A 22,534-nucleotide genomic window follows, 5' to 3' on the forward strand; every position below is an offset into this window, starting at 1 on the left:
TCACATAAACATCGTCATGAATTCCCTCTTACTTTTGCTGTTTTGCTTCGAACACGATAAAATCACACTTCATGCACATCTCTCTCTCTCTCGCTTTCTCTGTGTACTTCAAGAACAGTTTCCCGTTTATCCCCAAAATCTGTTTTCTGCATTATTCTCTTGCTTGTTACACACAAGTCTACCGTTGTTTACAGCACTGTCGGCTGATGTTTTTTTTTCCTTTTACTTACTTCCGAAAAGAAAACCTCATTTCTGCCGTTCAATACTGAACAAATTTATAAACTTTTTAAAATTATACAAAATGCAAAACGCTTAGCCGTGTCTCTAATAAAACCGCTGTAACTTCAGAGGTAATGTTCATATGTTGATTAATGGTTTTCTTTTGTTTTTGATGTACTGCAGAATATTTTTATAAAATCCCAGGCCAGGAAAATCACCTACATGTTTTTATGTGTTTTAGCTTCAGCTACTTTGACACAAAGGCCTCTGCTGTGACGCTCACACCTTTGATAAAGTCTGGAAATTGTCAGCTTCCTTTTTATAGATACAAAAATATGTAAATGTACTGATCTGAATTATAATATTTCTGACTGTCTGAGGCAAAATTTCCCAGATTCAAATAGAATCGAATCGAATCGTGGATCGAATCGATTCAGGACCTTGTGAATCGGAATTGAATCGATTCTAGAAATCAGTGACGATACCCAGCCTTATTTGTAGCACAAGCACAGATTTACCAGAGGACCTCTGACCTCTCCTGCTTTTGTTGCTTTCCCTTTTGCGTCATGCAAGCATGCAGGCACATGGGACTTCACTGCGAGAGCCTCGTCACACTCGTCTTGGAGCTTATGTAACTCCAAAGGCCCTCTCAGTGCATCTGAAAGCTTTGTCCTTTTGGTATAGACAGTGACATTCTAGAGTGGCGGCTTCACTGCTGTTGTCCTTCATTCTCATTGGGCAGTTTGTCAGAGAATTATAGGCCAGGAGAAATATTCTTGGAACTTAAGCTTTTGCTGAAGTTTCATTTAACAATACTTCTGTGTCCTTGTCATTTAGTCTTTTTCTTGTCTACTTCTCCTCCTTCTACCCTCTGAGGTTTATTTCTTGAGTGATTCTCTCAAATCTTACATCAATAATTTAACCAATCACACAGCCATGATGTAGAAAACCTTGGAGATGAAGTTCGTCAGAATAGTGAGATAATATGGTTGAAATGCATTTGAATGTTGCAATCTTTTATCCATTGTACATGCTTTTTCAAACATTTTAGCCACAGTATAAAGTAAATGACATTTAATATAAAGTAGTTACTATAGTCATAGGAAAATGTAATTACTTTGTGAAATAACTTACTTTAGTTTCTTGACAAGAATGAGAGCTCTCTTTCTCTCTGGCTTGCATGCATTCACAGAAAATCAAACCACAGCTAGCTAACTTCAAAGACTGGGATCAGTGACGTGAAGTCTTGCCTGTTTGCAGTCTAAACATCTTCAACCAATTTACAATCTAGACATAACAACTACAAAAAATGTAATGTGTCATTTTTACACAATGTTTCTTGTATTCACTCTTCAGTGCATAGAAATAGAGAAAATAATAAAAAAGCTCCACCATAAGTAGAAAATAGACAGCTGTGCTTCTGCAGCTCTCTTCTCTTCTCTTCTGTCCTCCCAACTAGACAAGAATTACCTTATATAAATTGTCTGCATGGACTGGGCCATCTACATGTTACTGTAGGTGGCCTGTGCATTGAAGCTCCCAGTGCTCAAATTTTGTGCTGATGTGCAATTCAGATTCGTAGGTGTGCCCCAAGACTGGAGTCTAATTCTTTCTCAGACAACTTAAATATCTAGTAACTGTTCCAGTTCAGGCTTATGTTCTTGATTAACACAGAAGTTTGAATACATTTCATGACTCAGTCTCTCATTTCTGCATCTGAATAACACTGTAAAAATAATAATAATCATGCAGTGTCTGTGAAAATGTGCCAGTAGCCTCTTGACTGAGCAAGCATTTTGGATGCATGTGAGAAGCATTGTGTTAGGCCAGACCTGGCTGTTCTTGTTCCAGGACTATTATAAAATGATTTCATATGAAAGTAGGACAGTATGATATCTGCCAGCTACTGCTTGTTCTTGAGAAACGTCAGAAATCATCCAGCCTCTCTGAGGATGCACCCCTGCCTCCAGTGAAGCCGACACCTGACGTTTTCTTATTAGGCCGTAGCCTAATATGCAGAGGTCCTCACTCCAATGTTTAAGGCCACTGAAGAGGAGTCAAGTCGTTCTGTGTTATCTACTCCTGTTGTATGCGTGTGGTACCTGTAAATCCAGTGTAATGATGTTATATAATCAGAATCAGAATCAGAATACTTTATTGATCCCTGGGGGAAATTATTTTTTGTTACAGTGCTCCATTTTAAACCAACATTAAGACAAGACAGACAATACGCTAACTAAGAATAGTACAATATATACATATATATACATACATACATACATACATAAGTCACTTATAAATAAATATTTGGAAAAGAAAAGACCCACCCTTTACAAAAGAATATGTGGAAAGACATGATTGTGGCTTTGGCTTGACATGGGTCAGAATCTCTTGCTCTGACTCTGTGATGGGACTCATGGGAATCATATGTTTTTATCCTAGTGTGAGGGAATGAGTGTTGTGTGCCATCAGCTTCAGTAATCAAGTGTTTTGGGGTTCATCAAAGCGGTGAACAAGAGCAAATGAATTAAGTTGTGGCTTAAGTAGGGTTGTTTTGGGGTTGAGCTCTGTCGTTGCATGTTGTCATTTGTGTTGTGTTGTAACTACATTTGTGTGATTATAACACTAAACATAAAAATATTTCAAATTAAAATCAAATACCGCAGCTCCTTTGTTTGCTTCAGTTAGGCTTTCTTTGTTACAACCATAATTATTCTGACCAGCAGACAGCTACACTCACAGCCTTGAATGGTCACGTGTATTCTCGTTGTAGAGGCGCACAAAACTCGCGCATGTCATGGTGTGAGTAACTGAGCACTATTGAAATTCCGAGAAAAGAAAACAGTGGGCTATAAGTGATCAAGCTGTAACAGCGAGATGCTAAAAAAAACTGAATTCGAGTTCAACAAAGGGCTTGATTTTATTGCTTTTGTGGGAAACACTTGAAATTGGGTGGAAAATGTTCTTAGTAGCAAGCATCTGCATCATGATGAAAAGTTTTAAGACTTTCAGAGACTAGCAACAAGGTGGGAGAGTTGTATAACCAACCAAAAACCATAGTAACGAGAAAATGAATCATTTGCATCTACATTGAACAGATTGTGACACATGGGTGAGCATACACACCTATGACTAGATAGACTGTCCTCCCTCTTGCGTGGGTTTTTGAGCACAGGCTTTCGGAGGTATTTACTCAGGTTTTTATGTCTTATGTAATATCTTTTCTCTTTCTATTATGACCAGTCATTGCATTGACATGGTAATAAGATATAATCTATTACCACCTACATGAGATGTGAAGCAGTCTAAAGCATAAGTGCATCCAAAATAAAAATGAAATTCAGAAAACGAAAATTAATGTCCAGCGAGGGCAGTGACTGAAAATGACTCTTATTGAACATTAAACATTAATTTCAATTGTTATTTAATATACAGTTATATTAATTTTTAGATGTTACATAGAAAAAAATAATAAAGGAGGGTATTATTTAAGGCTGCCCTACTTTGTGATAAGTAAAGTTGCTAACATACAGTTTCTGTTTCTTGATCAGCTCTTGCCTTCTAGTTCAGGAAGCTACTGTTTCCTGCCAGGAAACAGGTCAAGCAAACTCCTTGTTGCTTCAAAATTATTACTATTCAATTGTTTTCTAATTATTTTTAGTCAAGGCAGCACGGTGGCACGGTGGTTAGCACTGTTGCCGCACAGCAAGAAGGTCCTGAGTTCAATTCCACCATCAGGCCAGGGTTCTCCCCGTGTTTGCGTGGGTTCCCTCCGGGTACTCCGGCTTCCTCCCACCGTCCAAAGACATGCAGCTTGTGGGGATAGGTTAATTGGCTAATCCAAATTGCCACTAGGTGTGAATGTGGGAGTGAATGTGAGCGTGAATGTTTGTCTGTCCCTGTGTGTTGGCCCTGCGACAGACTGGCGACCTGTCCAGGGTGTACCCCGCCTCTCGCCCTATGACAGCTGGGATAGGCTCCAGCACCCCCGCGACCCTGAAAAGGATTAAGCGGAAGCGAATGGATGGATGGATATTTTTAGTCAGTATATTGATATATTAATGGGAGGAGATGGCCTCATGGTTGTGTGTTGCCCAGTTTTGGGGAGAGCCACGTCTGAGAATGTTTTGCCATCAATTGGCGGTAAATTAAAAAGAAATTACAGCATATATTCTATAGCAGCATCAGTTTTCCTACTACCTACATCCTGCTATAGAGAGTGTATTCCTTTACATACTTAACATTTAGCATGACTCGCTAAAAGGTTTCATATTTTGACAGGAATGTTCAAAAAGAAAAGAGTCCACAGGCTGATGAATTAAACAACACCATTTTTAGGCATTTAAATGATATGCATAGTACAACTTTATCATATTTTTGGACTGGGTTGTTTCCAGGGACATGCCAGACTGTAGTTTTCCATGCTCCATTTGTGTTTTTCATTTTATCACCTGTTGTTTTGGAACATTAATTCGTTCATCTACCTCAAAGCCAATAAAACCCATGGGGAAACCTGATACTCACATTTGACGGGGGTGTGTATGTGCCCTCACATGTTTGTGTTTGCAAGGGAATATTTAAGCGCTGACATTATCATATGACTAATTCTAATATTGTTTTTAACATGTGGGTGTTGGTTTAATGGTATTGGTTTTAGGTTTTTCAAATTCAGATGATAATGGAGAGTGCGTGACTGCGGGTTGGATTTGTTGTTTATGCCTTGATGTTGCGTATGCACATGCACGATCATGCTTGAGCCAGAGGTGAATCATTATTGTGTTTACTCCAAGGTCTGTTTGTGCAGAGTGACCCAAGCTGCACAGTCATTTTGGTGGAGGTGTATGTTAGTTTATATCATTTGGACAGCAGGATTTCCCCAAGCCTAATCTGGATTCTCCTGCAGGTTGTTGAGGAGTGGGAGGCTCTGAGGTGTCTGTTAAGAATGATGCATATTGAGAGGATGTCTGTGGGCAGAAACACCTGGACGCATTAACATTTAGACAGTATTGTATGTGTAGGTGTGTGTTTTTAGTGCTTGTTTCTTTGCAAGATCTAAATCGGGGGTGGGCAAGTAGTTTTTTCAAGGGTCCACATGAGAAACTGGAACTGTTCTGCTCAATATTTTTTTTTTCTCTAGGGAAATTAAATTATCTACCAATGATCTAAAGGATAATCCGCTCCTTCCCACCAAATATAACCTCATGTAAAAAAGAGACTTTCAGTTCTGGAACATGTTCACAATGTTTATTTAGACACTTATGCTATTCACAGTACTCAAATAAGGCTTTGCCAAGTCTTATCTGGGTCTTTATTGTTCTCTGAGAGAGCAAGCTTTGGTCCCTTGGAGAAAAAAAAATCCGCCTTGAATTCTTGATCCGCTAGCTTTGAGGGCTATAAATGGTTCATTTTGTCCTGGGTCACTGGGCAGAAAAAGTCCTCTGTTAGAGTTTTTTTTTTTTTTTTTTCCTCCATGGATCACTGTAAATAAAGACATTTATGAAGCTTTAGTTGAGGTTGTGCAATTCAGCTCCTCCAAGGACACACACTTTATTGAAACACCTTCTTTTTTCTGTGAAGTGGGACAAAACATAAGCTGCGGTTATTATAAAAGCAAGGCTGCTGAAACTTTGGAAAAGTGGGCCAGGTGTCTACTTTGAAGAAGGAAGTTACATCACACACTAAGCTGTCTAAGGCGAAAGGGGGGATTGATGTGTTCACCAAAGTTCACAGTAAACCATCCACAACCATTTGCTGCTAATAATAATTCAGACTGGACATAGAATAGTTAAACTAGTCAGCATGAACTTAAATATCCCTGTCTGAATAATCTTAGTTTCTGGGAATCATGTTAATGGAATATCACATTCTTCATTTGATTCATCCCTTTATCACCCACATGGTTGGCCAGAGTGCTTTTTTTAGCCACATATAACCATGTGGGGTTCTTTACTGCGCTGTTTTAAAAGCTCTTCCTGAATTGACTCATAAGTCAGCAGCCTGTGCAGAGCTTGAACAGGGCTGTTTATAACTTCACTGTCTAACACCCAGAGCCATTCACATAATCACGCAGGGGCTAAAAGCCCAGAACAATATGGACTCCACAAAGACACCAACAGTTCCTCAACCCCCAACCTGTAGCAATCTGTATATTTGCATAGAGGCTGTTATAAAGAAAAACCTCCACTGTCATTGGAGATGTTAAGCATGCTTATTTGTGTGGTTTGATATTTATGCTTTACAGGCGACCTATCGACCTTTCCTGCGGCAGATTCTAGAGGAAGTCTTTCACCCTGATCGACGTGAATGTCCTGACATCGAGCACATGTCTGGAGGTCTTACAGACCTGTTGAAGACCGGCTTCAGCATGTTCATGAAGGTTAGACATTCCTCACAAACACTTATATGCAACAGAGTCAGCTCTGTCGCAGAAGAAATTACCTGATTTGAGTTATTTATACTTAAATTGGATAAACTGTTAAGAAAATGTATGAATGGACGAATACATAAAAGATTAAATATGGAAACTTTACAACTGGGTTACATTAGTACACATGGCTCTGGTAACATGCACTCTCTGAAGGCATCATTTATACTGAAATGTGCATGCGGAACCTGCATTCCAGACATTTGGTATACTGTGAAACAGAAAATCCCAATGTAGATCCCAAACTGTCAAGCCACTGAAAGCCGATGTCAACCCTTTACCATTCACTTTCACACGAAAGCAACTGATTTCTTTGGTTGCTAAATGACTGCAGTTATAAAAAAGAAAAGTCAGTCTTCACAGTGATAAACATGTCGTACCGTATTCCTGTGCCAGTTTTTACCAACATGTTGCTAGCATCATGTTCCAAATAAACTATCAGTTTTTCAGCTTCCGCTTTTTATTACGATGTCTTTGTACTTTGTTTATAGTCAAATATAGTTTTAAACAAATTTTCATTTAAATCTTATATTGCATCGCAATTTTTTGGATATGGCAGATTTCAGAAATCCCACACAAAGCTGAATGAAATGACTATACTTTTTGGACAAAAATCAACCCTTCAGAGGATAAACCGCCAAACTAATACTTTTTATACACATTTTCAAAAGTGTTTGTGCTGTACCTCAAGTCTGTTATACATATCAACCAGTGATATAACTAGAAAGGGTTTGCTGACTATTTTTCTTGATTCCCAAGAATGAGACATCTTTATTGTATAACTGGTAAAAATGAGTCACTTTTGGGAGCTCATTTGAAGAAAATCAGAGATTACTGATGAAAAAGCATGAAGCCTTATAGTCTGTGGAGATGAATATCTTCATGATATTCCAGTGCCTGTCACCTATGGGTGATTTTTGATCTCTGGGATCTATATGTGTATTAGCCTCATCTCCACAGTGTTTCCAGCCTAATGGCATTACATTTGTCGACAGTGTTGGGGTACTTAATTAGTTTCTTTAATTCCTTACTGCTTTTCTATTACTCTTTAACTCTACAAGATGTACTGTTATGTAATAACTACTTAACAATATAAATGTTATGCTACAGTGCAACACACTGGCATAAACCAACCCAAAGAACGCTTCAGTGATTTTGTTGTAGAAAGTTGTCCTGGTAGAAATTGATGCTACAATATTACAAGCCTGGCTTGTAGTTAGTATCTTGCCCAAGGATACTTGACATGCAGACTGGAGGAGTCAGGGATCAAACCAGCAACCTTCCGATCAGTAGGTGACCATAATATGTATTATACGATTTTTTTTAAAAATATCTGTGATATTTCTAGGATATCTAGGATAGCAATGAATTTGCAACTTTTGCAGAAAGATTTGCAGAAAAAACACATATGAGAACTGAAACTGTTGTCTGCCGCCGTACCCCAACTTTTTTGCCTGGATCTGGTCATAAAGCCTTCAAATTGGATATCCAGCTCACAGTAGAAGCTATGCCAGGTCACTACTTCAAAGAATCACATTTATTTTAAGGCAGAAAATAATCCTCAGATGACAGCAGCACAGTATGATATTGAGGCTCTTAAAGAGCAAGACCTTAATGGGAACCGAAACAGAAAAGAAAGAAGTAATGCAGTTGGATTTGCAAAGTTTAATTGTTAAAAGTCGTTGATAATTGGCTTATTCTTTCATTATTCTTTCATTATTTTAGCACTAGTCTGAGTTTTTTTTTTCTAACACTATGCATAATGTACATTTCCTGCAGAGTGGATCACTCTCCACAGTCTGATCTGATCTGATCTCACATCTGGGCCCGCTTAAACTGATGATTACCCAGAAGGGAAGGAATTAGACAAGTTGTGTAACTGTGGCCTGGTTTCACTCAAATTAAGAAACTTGGCTCAAGAACCACCAAGTCAGACAACCTAAACCTATAAAACTGACCTTGTAGTCTATAGGAGCCCAGTGCACACCCTTTATGCCATAAAACACCTCCTATAAAACTTCTATTTTCAGCCAAAGAGTTTACTGTGAACACAGTTTACATTATTAAAACACAGTGGACCCTGCTGTCTGGACCGTGACCTGCTGAAAGCCTGTGCAGTGTTGTTTCAAACTGTCATCTTAAACTGTCTGTAACCAAATTATTTGTGTGTCTGGTGTACCATATTTAGTCTTTGTTTAAACAGAATCCCAGTTGTACAAGCGATCTTGTAATGTTAATGCAACCATAGTTCTTGCCTATGACTGACACCAGAGAATCACAGAGTGATTTATCTTGCACAATTTACAAATGCAAATAGTGCATGGAGGAGAGGAGAAAGTCTGGAGTGGTCAAAACAACAACACTTGTATTTTATAGAACAACGTTGTTGCTTGACTGGCGCGTTTCAGCTTGTAGCCTCATCATGGTCGTCATCTGATAACCCTGATGACCTTATCGTGTTGGTCAAGCCATAAAGTTGTTCTGTGTGCTACAAGTGTAGTGAAGACTTTACTTCTTCACTTTGTGTAGATTGAAATCTGCTGTTTGTGAGCACCCTGCAGCTACATTTTATCAGAAATCTGAACGGTTTTTGTGATAAAGATAAGGACATCTTTATTGATCTCTGCATGGGAACTATTTTTTTTCCTTTATTAGAAGCATTTAAATAAACTCATCAGAACAGAAAATCCAAAACAGTAAACGTTTGATTTTCTGCAGTTAAGTTCGGGGCTCGTTTGTGAAGGGTTTCCATTACTTCTGCACATCAGATTGCTTCTTTACTTGAATTCTCTGACAAGCAGAATAGATAAACTAACTGATCCTATTTTGTTTTGGTTTACCTATTAATGGTTACCAGATGTCAAAGGGGAAATCTTAGCCCAGAGGGTCCATCTACACTAATTAAGCATAGTGTTGATTAGTTAGTTAGCAGGACAAGTCAAGCTAAGGCATCAGTCACAAAGGCTTGGAGACCACTCAGCAACCACTTATTAACATCTGGTTGCTAGACAAAAATGTGCATTAACCAGGTGGTTGATGGAGTTTGCCCGCTGCAGCTGAATGAAACTGGGTGCAAACAGGATGCTTCACCAAAAACCTCTTTGTGATTTCTCTGTTTGCTAGCAGACTGCTGCAGTCACATGTAGTTTGGATGGATGATACCATCTTGATGCCAACATATTACTAACCAAGCAGTAGTGAAACTTGAGAAATGTAAACCTAAAATGGGTTTATATTAGTGCTGTCAGCGTTAATCTCGTCAAAATGATATTAGCGCCACGTTAGCAAGCTAACCATGCTAACACCGTGCAGCCCCACACTCCTGTGCACACATGCGCTAACTCATTAACGGAGATTTGGTGCGTTAATGCAGTTATGGCGCTAACGTCATTTTAACGAGATTAACGCTGAAAGCACTAGTTTATATCCATAATCCCAAAAAAGTTTTATTTTTGCTTAATAATTTTATATATATTTATAGATTTTTTTTCTAATTATTCAGTTGATATTTGCCATGATTCTGTGTTTTGTGCTCATCTTTGTGTTTTTATGGACTGCTTTAAATTGAACTAAACTCAACTTCATTTATTTTTTTATTAAAGAAATTAATAGCTGGTGTCTAGCAAAAGACAGAGGCAGATAATGTTGAGAATTTTTTTTTTTTTTTTGAGAATTCACATTAAACAGTTTGGTGAGTGGCATTGTAGAAGAAGTCCACAGATGATGTCTAAAAGTATGTTTTCTTTTCCTCAGACACACTCTGCAGCACATTTCAGCTCACAGCCCCTCCCTCACCATGTGAGGTTCAGATCCAGGGAACACACTAGTGGGGATTTACTTACACATGGGGATGCCATGTCTGCATTGTTTAGAAGTCCCACCAGATCTGCCTAGATGTACAACATACAGCTTGAGCTGAGCAAGTTCCCAAAATTTCCCATGAACACATGTTGAATCATCCCTGACATGCTTTATCCCAGCCTGCTGCTGCTTCACGTGGATAGCCACTCTCTCCTTAGGTCCACCCCCTGCAGCTCTGATTGCTTGGTTAGCATTCACAGGCTCGTCCTGACCGCTGCCCGCTGACCAATAGTACAAAGCCATTGCTCACCACCATAAGCACCAGACATTACCTGGTGTTAAAACAGCATTTTAAATGACAGTTAATAATGTGCTAGCACAATTTTTTTATATCAGTCTGTGAGATGCGCCCTGACACAGGTGATGTGGGATATTTAGGTGTCTGTGTGTTGTGTAAGTGTGTGTGTAGAGCTTACATGTCCACGTGTTAGCCATCATGACACCAGTGTGAGGAGACGTCTCACTCCGAGTGTTGTTAGCAGGTGCACTGTGATCAGTGGCACCACAATATCACAGGAATCCAGCTGAGAGGTGACTCAGCAATAATACATAAGAGATGGCAGAGGTGTTATATAGAAAAGAGATGATATAAAGTGTTCAGTGGACAAAAATATATGTTTATTAAAGGAAGGAAAGAAGCAGCATAAACAACTCCAGTGGCCTAAAAATACCTGTCAAAATGTCTCGTCTTAACTCCAGGTGAGCCGTCCACATCCTGGTGACAACCCTCTGCTCCTCCTCTTCATGGTTGGTGGAGTCACACCATCAGAACTTCGTCTCATCAAAGAGACTGTTGCCACACACAGACCGGGGACCCAGGTGAGTCTGTGGCCTGTCGCTGTCAGGTGACGTTACTCTTTCCCAGTTCTGCTTCCAGTCCAGTTCAATAATTGGGGAAATGTTTTGTTCAAACTACAAATGGCTTCACTGGTAAAATTAAATGAAACACATCATGTTTTAAAGCAGAATTGAGATCCATGCTAGCAAGCTTTACCTGCATGCTTTAACCTCAAGAATGAGCACTGAAATAACTTTTACCGTCATATCACTTAAAGTGATGCCATACAAAGTGATTAAACTTACAACTAAAAATATAGTTTCATTTAATTCAGAAACCTAATGCCTGAGCTCCATATTTTGCTTTATGTTGAACTGTTTATAGTAATATACACTGAATGGACACTTTATTAGTGGACGGGTTTGAGATGTTTTAACTTGAAAAGCTAACAAAATATATCAGAATATGGATACACTGTGGCTATAAAGGGATAGACATGGTCAGCAACAAGATAGTCTGCGGGATTTAAATAATTCTCAGTTGGCACTAAGGGGCACAGAGTATACCAAGAAAACATCCCCTACACCACTACACCATTGGATCCATGCTTTCATGTTGTTTATTCAAAATTCTGACTGTACAATCCTAGTTTCATGTTTTTAACTGACAGAAGTGCCACCTGGCGTGTTCTTCCGCTGCTGTGACGTATCTGCTTCAGCATTCGACATGTCATACGTTTAGAGATCCTCTTCTGCACTCTGGCTATTTTCCTCTGACTTTAGGCATCAACCAGCCTTTTTTATGAAGAGAACTTTTGTTCACTGGATATTTTCTTCCTGCCAGATAATTCTCTGTAAACCCTAGAGATGGTTGTATGGGAAAATCGCAGCAGATAAGCAGTTTCTGAAATACTCAGGCCAGCCTGTCTGGCACCAGCAACCATATAATCACCTTTCTTCCCCATTGTGATGCTTAGTTTGAACTTCAGTAGGTTATCTTGGCCATCTCTATTTGCTTAAATGCTTTGAGTTGCTGCCATGCAATTGACTGTTTAGATATTTGTGTTAACATAGAGTTGAACAGGTGGGCCTGTTAAAGGAGCTAGTGAGTATATATTATATTATATTATATTATATTATAGCTATCCAAGCTTTGTTACCCTCTCCTGTGACAAAAGCCACTGGTGATATAAAAGATTATTAGAAATTTAACATTAACAGTATCAAGCAATCCTTAAGTTCCATACTCAGTAGTATCTGCTGAATTTCAAGCAAAGACTGACTGCATGAGCAAACCTAAGTACTGACCTACATAAACAGGTGGCTCTGATCAGGCATAAAGGTGAGCATGTCATCTGATCTTTACACCTTTTAATACACTAATTGCATACACAAGATGTTGAGTCTGTCTGCCTGTCTGTGTGTTTGGGTGGTTTGAGTGCTTATTGCATATGCAATCAACACTAACACACAAAACATGCAGATGATGCATTTCCTCTGGATGAGAGGAGTGCAAGAAATACGCGAGGGACATGAGGCTCGTCTTAATAAAAGGCTTCAAGAAAGAGGCCAGAGGCAATGAAAGGCTTGGCAAAGATCAAAGCCCCCCCATCTGTAATCAGAAGAACTGAATAAAGACCAGCTTATATAATAACCTGCAGGGCCACACGCACTCTAACCCTTACACAGAGATGTGCTCACACTTTATGTGATGTGTTTGGACCAGACATTCATGAGTATTTACACTGAAAACAAACAGCGACGTTTTGCTTTTGCACTTGGATGTCATTCTTCTGAAATACAGTCACTCTGCCACCACAAACAGCCACTGCTGTTCTAGGCAGTTAAGGGCGCAGAGTTAAGTCAACGCTGCTGCAAAGAAACAGGGCTTCTCTGTTATACAACATCAGAAGAGGTCTGCAGAACTATAGGAGTGCATACTTCAGCTAAAGCCGTTCAGCTGTGTACTTCTGTCATTTTAAAGTTACGTTTTTGAAAGCTGCATCTGAATCCAGAGCTGCGTAAGAGAAAACAACCACTGATCCAACATCCATTACACTACCAAACAAGAATTTGGACAGGCGCAAGGTAAAAATTATCAAAAAGCAGATATGGGTTAATGCAGTAAGCAAAAAGACAGACCTTAAAATGCCTTATATTGCACACTACTGGCAATCGCTTCATGGGGTTGTCACCCGTAATGGATTTCATTTAACAATGAGCCTTATCAGAACTTAGGTCATACACAATAAGCTCTCCCAATTTGGCAATCTATGTAAGCTGCAAAATGTCCCACCTCTCCCTCTGACGGTTTAGTGCCCTACATCACTACCTCCTGTTTAAACCTGTCCAGCCAGAGCATTATCATTCCCAGTGCGTAACATATCAACGATTTGTCGTGCCCCTAGGCGTCTCATAGTAACGCTAAATGTACCCTTCTACGTCCTTATGAAACGCTTGCGGCTTTCTATTACAGCCCTGAACCTAACCTTAACACATTTATAGATTCATGCAAACCCGCTCTCATGCCCCTTAACGTGTTGGGATGAGAACCTGTTGCTCCACCATCCTAGCATCCACCTGTATCCTCCCAGATGGGGGTTGCTTCATCAATTCCTAACTTCTATGTGTGTCTGAGCATAGACGCCACACTCTAACTGTATTCAGCTGTTCTGCTGTCAGTCATAGAAAACTCAGTTAAAGCAGTTATCATGAGAAACGCCCAAGAAAAGAAGACCAGGAGGCCGAGTTTATTTCTTATCATCTTTAAAGATCGACAATGACACCCAAGATTACGTATCAATGACGCATCAATGCTTTCCAGCATGTGAGTGGTATTTGCACCTTATCAGCCTCTGGGAGGAGATTGTGTTTCATGGTCCAACTGCTGTAAAACAGCTTCTCCACAACAACAACAGTCATCTTAGTCATCGCACACACACCTCATATCAACTGCATTTTTAACAGATATGCTGCAAAGTATTAAAGATCACAAAACACACTGGCTCACAAAGCAGTGTGATACTGTGTTGATGTTGAATTTTACTGAGCATATTTTACAATCTTATTGAGCTTCTTATTAACTGAAAAATGTGACGGGCAGCCAAGCAGCCAGCCATCCAAATTCACCCACAAGTAAAGCCTCACACGTGCTGCACAGCAACTGGATGCACTTGACATAATTCCTGCATTTTCTATTTCCATCTTTCGCATCCAAACCTGTGCCAAAGTTTACGTGAAAATAAATAAATAACGTTTCTGGATCGACGCTGTAACTCTATCCTGTGCTCATTCAGCTGTTGCCTAACTTTCAGTGCTTCTATTCTTTACATACAAAAACCTGCAAAATGATTTTATAAAGCTTTTTGTCAGTAACGTACTTATAAAGTAAAAGTTATGGCAGGATTGTATTCGTTCCCTATGTCTGAATGAACTTACTGAATTATTCCAGTCATATTTATTCTCCAAACTAAATGTATGGATAACTGCTGTCTTTGATTTAACATCACCCTTACAAAGACTTTAAAATGAAAAGATCAACTTTGGTTTGCGAGTCACCAACCAAAACATCATTTGTTTGACAGCTCAAAAAAAACCCAAAAGAAGCCAAAACCTTCTGAGTACTACTACTTAACAAAATAACCCACCTACAACAGAAACTGATTCACGCAGCTCTTGGATTTCCACCTTGCGAATTTCTCAACATGTGCTTCATTTATAAGTGTCGGCTTGCACATGTTGACATCCTTTAACTCTGACGAGTGTGTTGTTCCCCACTCCAGGTGCTCGTTCTCTCCACCAGGTTACTAAGACTGACAGACATCCCCGAGCTGCTCTTCGGCACCCAGAGACTGGTACCTGATATCGGTGTGTAAAAACGGAAACGCAGGTGTTAACACGCGGATGAACACATGCACCTCGAACATCTAAACACTGAGGTGTGAAGAGGGCATGAGAAATTAAAATGGCGTGTCAACAGACGACATGCAAATGAAGCAACATTCCTGTTCTGTAAAAAGCCACCTCTCTAAGCGTGAGGCGTAAAATTCCATCAAATGTTAATATAAAGCAATAAAGTCACTTTTCAGACACCCATGTGTGATGTCTTTTATTTGCATATATACACAGGACACAAGAGGTCAAGTTAGCTGTTTAAAGCAGGTCTCTGTGTGTGAACCCATTAGAAGTGTTAACAATGGACAGCATGCTGTTGTGGCCGGAAGAATACACACACTCTGTTAACATCATCCCCTTGCAAACATCATATGGTGACAAATAAGACCAGGATAATTAACAAAGCCTTTCACACTGCCTGCCAAGGCCGATAAATTGCTCACACTTAGACCTCACCTCCACCTTCCATCCCTCCCGTCTCTCTTTGTTCTCTCCAACATGAATCATCACAGCTAAAGCTCAGAAATTCACCCACAACTGGGGCCGTTCTCGAATCTCCCTCATTTTGTCAAACACAGGTGTAATTCAGCAAATCCTCGTCTGGCAGGCTTGAACAGAATTCCCTGATTAGGTTCTGAATTGCCAGTAAACTGATGCAATTGGATGTTTTAATGGCAAACTGTTTTAATATAATTTTCACCTCATCTTTGGGACCGGTGCAGTTGTTCGAGGTCTCTAATGAAAACAAGGTCAGCTCTGAAAGAGGGGGAAAAAAAACCCCATAAGGATTTGGCTGCAGTCGCATCAGCAGCTTCATTCTTTAGTCAAAATACTTTTTGGGAGGTCAAGGACTGCACAGAGCTTTTAATTTTAAACAGCTCACAAGATCTGTGAAGCGGCTGTACAGTCATGCTTCCATTGTGTCCATGCTTTTCATCACTAGTCTGATATCTAAGCCTTTTTAAGAATTGCTGTATTCATGGGTCAGACTACCTTGTTCTGTGTGCGTCATCTGCTCCCAGTATGAATGCAGTTTATTAGTGTTACAGTCCCAAGGACATCAGTGACTCAGAAGTTCTATAATCTATTGTTTGTAAACTTTATTCCACACATGCAAAATGAATAATGCTCCAGAGACATTTTATTGGAAGTTCTTAATATTTTTATTATGAAAAAGAACTTGTAACAAATAAATAACAATAGGCCCTTTGGACTCTTTTTAATAAAGTGCATCAGTGATAATCACCAACACATGCTACATAGTGGCTGCTACCCCACAATGATACTTCAACCCCCACCCTTCCCTCACTCATCAATCATGCACAATGATGCTTTTGTAAGTTGCAAAAAATAAACTGCAGATATTCAAATATGAGAGTGAACACACCGAGAGCTGCACTGAGACCCAGCTTAAGTGGCTGGTATAATAATGCCGGCGTTTAGCCTTGATGAAGTGGCAGTCTGAATAAAGAACAGCCACAACAGGCACAGTACAGCTAAAAATAAGCAGTCCTTCAGAGCTGTTGTTGCCAGGAGGGCTTTATGTACAATTTTTATATTCAGTTTTTAGTTCTCTCAGCTTCAATCGGCTGTTTCTGTCCTCAAAGGGAAATTTTCTCCCCCTGAACTGCTTCACCGCTGCTCTTTGCGTCATCTGACAGGACAGACTCCATCTCACCAAGACGCCATTTATCTCTGCAAAGATTCATCTGCCTCCTGCTATATTGTTCATATCACACCAGCTGAACTGGAGCAGGACTTCACTGGAGAAGCGTGAATCTTCAGTCCTCTTTTCCAACGTTTAGTACTTTCTGTGGCCACTCTCAACCACTTTCAGCTTGTAGCGCTCCTCACACTGAGGTGACAGTCCGGACTTTGGCAGACAGCGCCTGCTTGAAGCGCCTCTTCAGATCCTGCATATTGGGAGACTTTGGTCTGGGGATGAGGAGAGAGCGCCTCTTCTCTGTGACACCACTAGCAGAGGTGGGTGGGGAGCTAGAGGCAGGGGGTGGCTGCTTGGCTAGCTGGCAGCACAGCCTGTGGAAAGCCCCGTGTACCTGGTTGTAATCCTCACTGGCAGATACTTCATAGAAGGAGCAGCCCAGGTTTCCAGCCAGAATGGGACCCTGCTGGGAGTCGACTCGCCTCAGGTGCAACAGGTCTGCCTTATTGGCCAGCAGGATTACTGGGGGCATACTGGCACCGCTGCTGCGAACAACCAGCTGGTGCAACTGATCGATCAAATCAAAGCTGCTGCGGTCAGTCACAGAGTACACCAGCACCACAGCATCCGCCCACTGAATGGAGCAGGTCACATGGTCAGGTAGACTGATGCCATTATCTGTCATCTGGGGGAAAAAAAAAGAAGAAAAAAAAAAAGACAATGATTAAAACACAACTTCCTCTGAAAAACATTTCCAGCATTCTTGTTCTGATGCACAAAATCAATCAAATTTCAGGAAAGATTAAATGTTCCTCATGTTATGAAACTGAGCTTTTGTAATGTCTGGAATGCCAGCTGAGGCAGACAAAAGCTATAGGATTACTCCTCCAGAAGAGAGAGGTGTGGGTGATTGAGAAGTCTGGATGTGGATCAGGGTATCATTTACTCTGGCCCCAGACATCCATTAGCTTAAATGGAAGATTAGACAGGCAAAACAAAGGGCTCTACTTCAGGAGGAAAACAGACATGCTCGGTTTTGGAGCAGTGCCTGAAGACGCTTAGATATTTTTTAACCAGACGGTTATTTTGTCCACTCTGTTACCCTCCAGTCAGCCCAGACAGATTATAATATGTCCCTTTCTGCTCACCTCGGCACCAGGAGTGTCCTGTACTTGGATGGTCACTTGCTCTCCATCCACCTGGACTTCTCTGGAGTAGAGATTACCTGCACATAGGAGGAACAAAACCTTTAGTACCCCACAAAATAACAATTAGCTCAATTTTAGCGTTTTCCATTCATAAAAATACAGATATTCAACTTACCAGCATTTCTCTCGTAGTCTCCGATGAAGCGTTTTGTTAGGAATCTCACCACGAGTGCTGAGGAGAAGCGAGAAAACAACATTAAACATATACGCCAGGGTATACGTTACCTACAATGCTTGCGTATTTTTTTTCCAGTTTCCTCTTACCTGTCTTCCCCACACCGCTGCCTCCTATAACGGCTATTTTAATGGCCCGGTTGGGGGCCGAGTATTCAGAAGCTGGATACTCCGCTATGGTTGTCATGTTCTGGATGAGGCGCATTGTTTTTGCCCGTCAGCTCAGTCAAAAAACGAAAAAACAATCCAAAGCAGAGACGAAACTATTTTCGAGTCCAAGTATAAAGCGAGCTTTTAAATAAAGTGAGTTTAGTAAATTCCGTTTTCCTCGCAAAGTGGTTCGGTGGTCAATTATTTTCTTCTTGTAAAAACCCGGAGGGAAAAGTCAAAACAGTCTTTAGAAGGAGAAGCTGCGAGTAAATGCTGGCGCAGAGGAGACCACGGAGTTTTTATAGCGCTCCAGAAGCGGCCACATCTGATTGGGTGTCGGTGATCCCCCCCTCCTCCTCTCCTCTCCTCGTGCGTCCCCGCCTACACGTGGATGTTCAAGCTATCCTCAAGCAGGAAAGCTTTTGCAACAGGTGAGACCTCTGTCTGGGTGTTCTGATAAAATACCCTTTGTTTTTGAACGGGGAAAGGTTGTCTGTCCTCTGCAGGTATGTCACTATGAATTACACAGATTTGGGAAAGAAAACGACATAAACAAAGCTTTAGCTGTGTGGTGAAATGTCTCCCCTAAATAAACAACAAATACCCCGCATGTATAAGAGCCATCGTTACCAGAAATCCTTGAAATTCAACCCACTACTTTTATTTATGTCTTAAATACGATTTTTATATCATATTTTATTTCCTGTTGAATGCACACGTTGCTGTTCAACCTCCCAGCCTGTGTTGTGTTGCGTTGCAGCTGGTGACCTGTTAAGACATGCCCCTAAACTTGTCCACACAGGGGGTTAATGGCTGTTGATGTTGCATCAATACACCCCCTCCCACACATCATACACATTCACGCATACCTTACAGAAACTCATGCAAGTGTATGCGCTTCATCTCTGTCATTTTAGTGCCAGCTGTGCCACTAAAGGTACACATTTGTGCACAAGTTACATGACAAGTTCAATTTGAAGCTGCTCTCCATTGTGATTTAATCCATTTTAGCTTTTTTTTGTCCCATTTTTCTTTTGCCTCCTGTCATACACCCCTCCCTTCCTCCTTCTCCCATCTTTCATTTATGCTCATGTGCTCTGAGGTATTTTGGCACCCAGTTCTCCTGCGCCGTGATTACGGTCTGGTATGTATTTTTGATAAGAGTGCTGATGACAGGCAGCTGCACTGAAATATGAAATTAGTGCCCATGATTCACAAGCAGGCATCGTTGCAAGGTGTACACACACACACAGCTGTTCATTTTAACCACATCACAGCCGATGTGGTGAACTCCACCCTGGCTGTGATGCTAGTGCCTGTTTTCTTGCTAATAGTGCATAAATACTGTATTTACATTTGATGGCGTGTATGCAGGATTTTCTGGAGTTCACCCCCACGGCTCAGTGCAGGGCTTTAGTTAAACATAAAGCCCAAGGTTTGACCTTTTTAAGTGAATGTTTTGAGTGAGGTGCAATTTCATAATTTTAGCCCACACACCAGCACATTTGTAGCGCAGAACAATTAAAAGCATCACTGGTGCTCTCTCCTCGACATCAGGGGAGAAGGCTAATGATGACAGATAATAAAACGAGGATGCTTGTGGGGGTGTTTTTATTTGTTAGCCTAATGGATAGCCAGGGTTCACTCTTTTGACACAATCAAAAATGGTGAGTGACTCACATCGGTAGGCAAAGCAGGTTGTTAACACGACTTTAAACTGTTTTGTGAATGATACATTGCACCATAACTCAGTCTGTATGAAAAGCATTTATCCTGACACGAAAGCACAGTGACTGCAGTAAAGTGCACTCTCTGTGTTGTTGTTCCTTTCTGCTTCTTAGAGGCAAATTAATGCCTTTAAGTGAAAGATATTTATAACTACAGCAAAGCAGTGGAGGGCCTGTTATAGGGATCAGGGTGTCACTCACATAGAGGTGACAATAGATGGTTATAAAGGGTAGAATGGGGCTAATCCTTTAGTTGCGGTGTGGGCAATTGTCAGAGAGGATTTGGGGTATTTATTGCAAACGGAGGAATGTGGAGTTAATTGGGAGGGGAGGGCAGTCAAAATCTGGAGGGGAGGAGGATGGTGTTCGCAGAAGGATGTCCTTGTTGACACAGAAGCGTGGACTGATTTCCCAAGGTGGCCTCGCCTTTTGCAGTAAAGCTGACAAGAGGCAGCCTTCACTTTGCCCGGGGCACGAGCCCACAAAAGAGGGTCATTTGGGATGTTAGAGAAGCACAGGCCAGGTTAAGAGGCTTTCCAGAGCCAAATCTTATAAGACAGTCATTTTGTAATGTCAGTGAATTGAAACACAGGGTTTAAAACTGGGATTCTTCAAATTTTATTAAATGAATGACAGTTTAGGGAGCCAGCTTATACCTGAAGGCTAGACAGGGGGGGGGAATGCATTTCGTAAAAACAATAATGAATGTCTGTTTAGAGGATGGTGGTTTATTCTGTCAGCTATCAATTGTGTGTCAAGTTATAGTCTTTGAAACAGTGAGGTTGATGGCACATTTCTTGACACTAGCTGTATCGATCTGTATCGTGAAGGTTTAGTCTTCTCTATGACGGTTAGAAGACTGTAAACTAAAGGGAAAATTTTCCTTTTAATCTTGTTCTGTGTTATGATGTCATGTCATAACCCGAACTGTGGATGTACAAAACATATAATTAGAACAAAAAGTCTTTTGCGTGTTTAGGTGCCCCATAAAAATGGGTCAAAGTTGGGCTGTCTGCTATAACAGGCTATTCATTAATAACTAAAAACATAAGAAAATGCAGAAGGACAGTAACTCCAAGACTAGAAAAAGACAACCACCCAAAAAAAACCACACTTTGCACGCTAAAAACCGTTAAAAACATCATCAAAACTGAGTGAACTCTGACCGTACCTTTAACTGAAGGCGCTGTTAGCTGCAGTGTACTAATGTGCAAAGCTTAAATTAATGCATCACATAGACAATCCTTCTGTTATTCATCTGTTAAAAATACCTCAAGATGCTTCTGCTAAGGCGGTTCTCAAACAACAAAAAGAATTGCGTTTGGGTTTGCAGCACCAAAAGTGTTGCAAAAATATTTGACTTTCATCACTTAAATCGTCCATTGGCCTGCTGTTTGCTTGGTTAGTAATTATTAACTTTATTTAATTTAGTGCCACAAGTTTCAGAAATACGTTCAAAGCTGTGTAATACAAAACAATACTCACTACTTCAAATTTAAACTCAGAAACAGAGTTATCTCTGAAAAGCACACATCTTTTCACTCTTCAGTTTATCAGCAACACATTTCCATTTCCACTGATGTATGGAAATTGAAATGGCCTGCCAGCACAAGCAGCTCTGAGCTGCTCAGTGGTAAAAAGGTTGTTTTTCTCTCATTGAAATGTAAACCTTCCAACGTGTTTCAGCATTTGCATTCCTCTGAATGGTAGCAGTCGTAGGGCGACGGCAGCAGTGGTTTTTTGCAGTTGTGTTTGCAATGGCACTGGCTTTCAATGACAATAGCTCCCTAACAGCACCATCACTACCGCCGCACACGCACATGGCACCTCCTCCCACTCGGGGAACGACAGCGCTTAGCTGTGAAAAAGAAGTTAGCAGTTTGCCCATTGCCAACCTTTTGGAAAGCACAATGTAAAATATTTAAATCTCAAGTGGCCATCTCTCATTCATGCCGCGCCTCATCTCTGGCTTTCACCGGTTGGATTCACATGCATATGTCAGTCACCAAATGGGGTGTGTGTGCCAACATGTTTTGAAGAGAAGAGAGAGGAAAAAACAGTAAGTGCTGCAGCAATAACAGAGCATAGGGGTGTTTTAGTCTGACATGCATGTGACTGTTAGATATTGGTATATAAGGTAAAAGACTTTAAGCTCAGGAATTATCCTGCTTCTCCTGATTTAGAAGCTGTTTAAAGTCTTTTTATTCTTGCATAACCTGTAAAGGAAATACAAATAAGAAAAATTACGTGGTCTTGTTTCTCTTTGCTATTTTAGGTAAAGACATCAGGAAAGTTTTGATCTGAGAAAGGCAGGTTTGGTTTAGTGTTTGCTTGTTTTGATGTAGATTTACCTGTGCATGGCTTAATCACATACAAATGGCCTTAAACACCAACTGTACAATAAAAAGTGCTGTCAGTGTCAAAATAAGGATTTTAA

At 40.5% G+C, this 22,534-nt stretch overlaps 2 protein-coding genes across 2 annotated transcripts in view; one reads left to right on the forward strand and one right to left on the reverse strand.

The window, feature by feature from the left end:
• The window catches only part of scfd2 (sec1 family domain containing 2), a 102,467-nt gene extending 87,095 nt beyond the window's left edge, over positions 1–15,372 (forward strand). The window contains exons 7-9 of the mRNA XM_085448669.1: positions 6,461–6,595; positions 11,204–11,323; positions 15,064–15,372. Coding sequence (XP_085304795.1) covers positions 6,461–6,595; positions 11,204–11,323; positions 15,064–15,156 — 348 coding nt within the window. The 3' untranslated portion in view covers positions 15,157–15,372. The remainder of the gene's footprint in view (positions 1–6,460; positions 6,596–11,203; positions 11,324–15,063) is intronic.
• Positions 15,373–16,275: 903 nt separating this feature from the next.
• On the reverse strand, positions 16,276–18,655 carry rasl11b (RAS-like, family 11, member B). Its single transcript, XM_085449297.1, has 4 exons — positions 18,311–18,655; positions 18,162–18,218; positions 17,987–18,063; positions 16,276–17,523 (listed from the first exon to the last, which is right to left on the reverse strand). The coding sequence occupies exons 1-4, from the start codon at positions 18,423–18,425 to the stop codon at positions 17,026–17,028; spliced, it is 747 nt and encodes a 248-aa protein (XP_085305423.1). The 5' UTR covers positions 18,426–18,655; the 3' UTR covers positions 16,276–17,025.
• Positions 18,656–22,534: the final 3,879 nt, after the last annotated feature.

This window comes from Copadichromis virginalis, linkage group LG23 (genome assembly GCF_057382275.1).
Source record: "Copadichromis virginalis isolate Kocher_CV1m ecotype Utaka linkage group LG23, C_Virginalis_male_GT1.1, whole genome shotgun sequence".
Lineage (NCBI taxonomy): Eukaryota > Metazoa > Chordata > Actinopteri > Cichliformes > Cichlidae > Copadichromis > Copadichromis virginalis.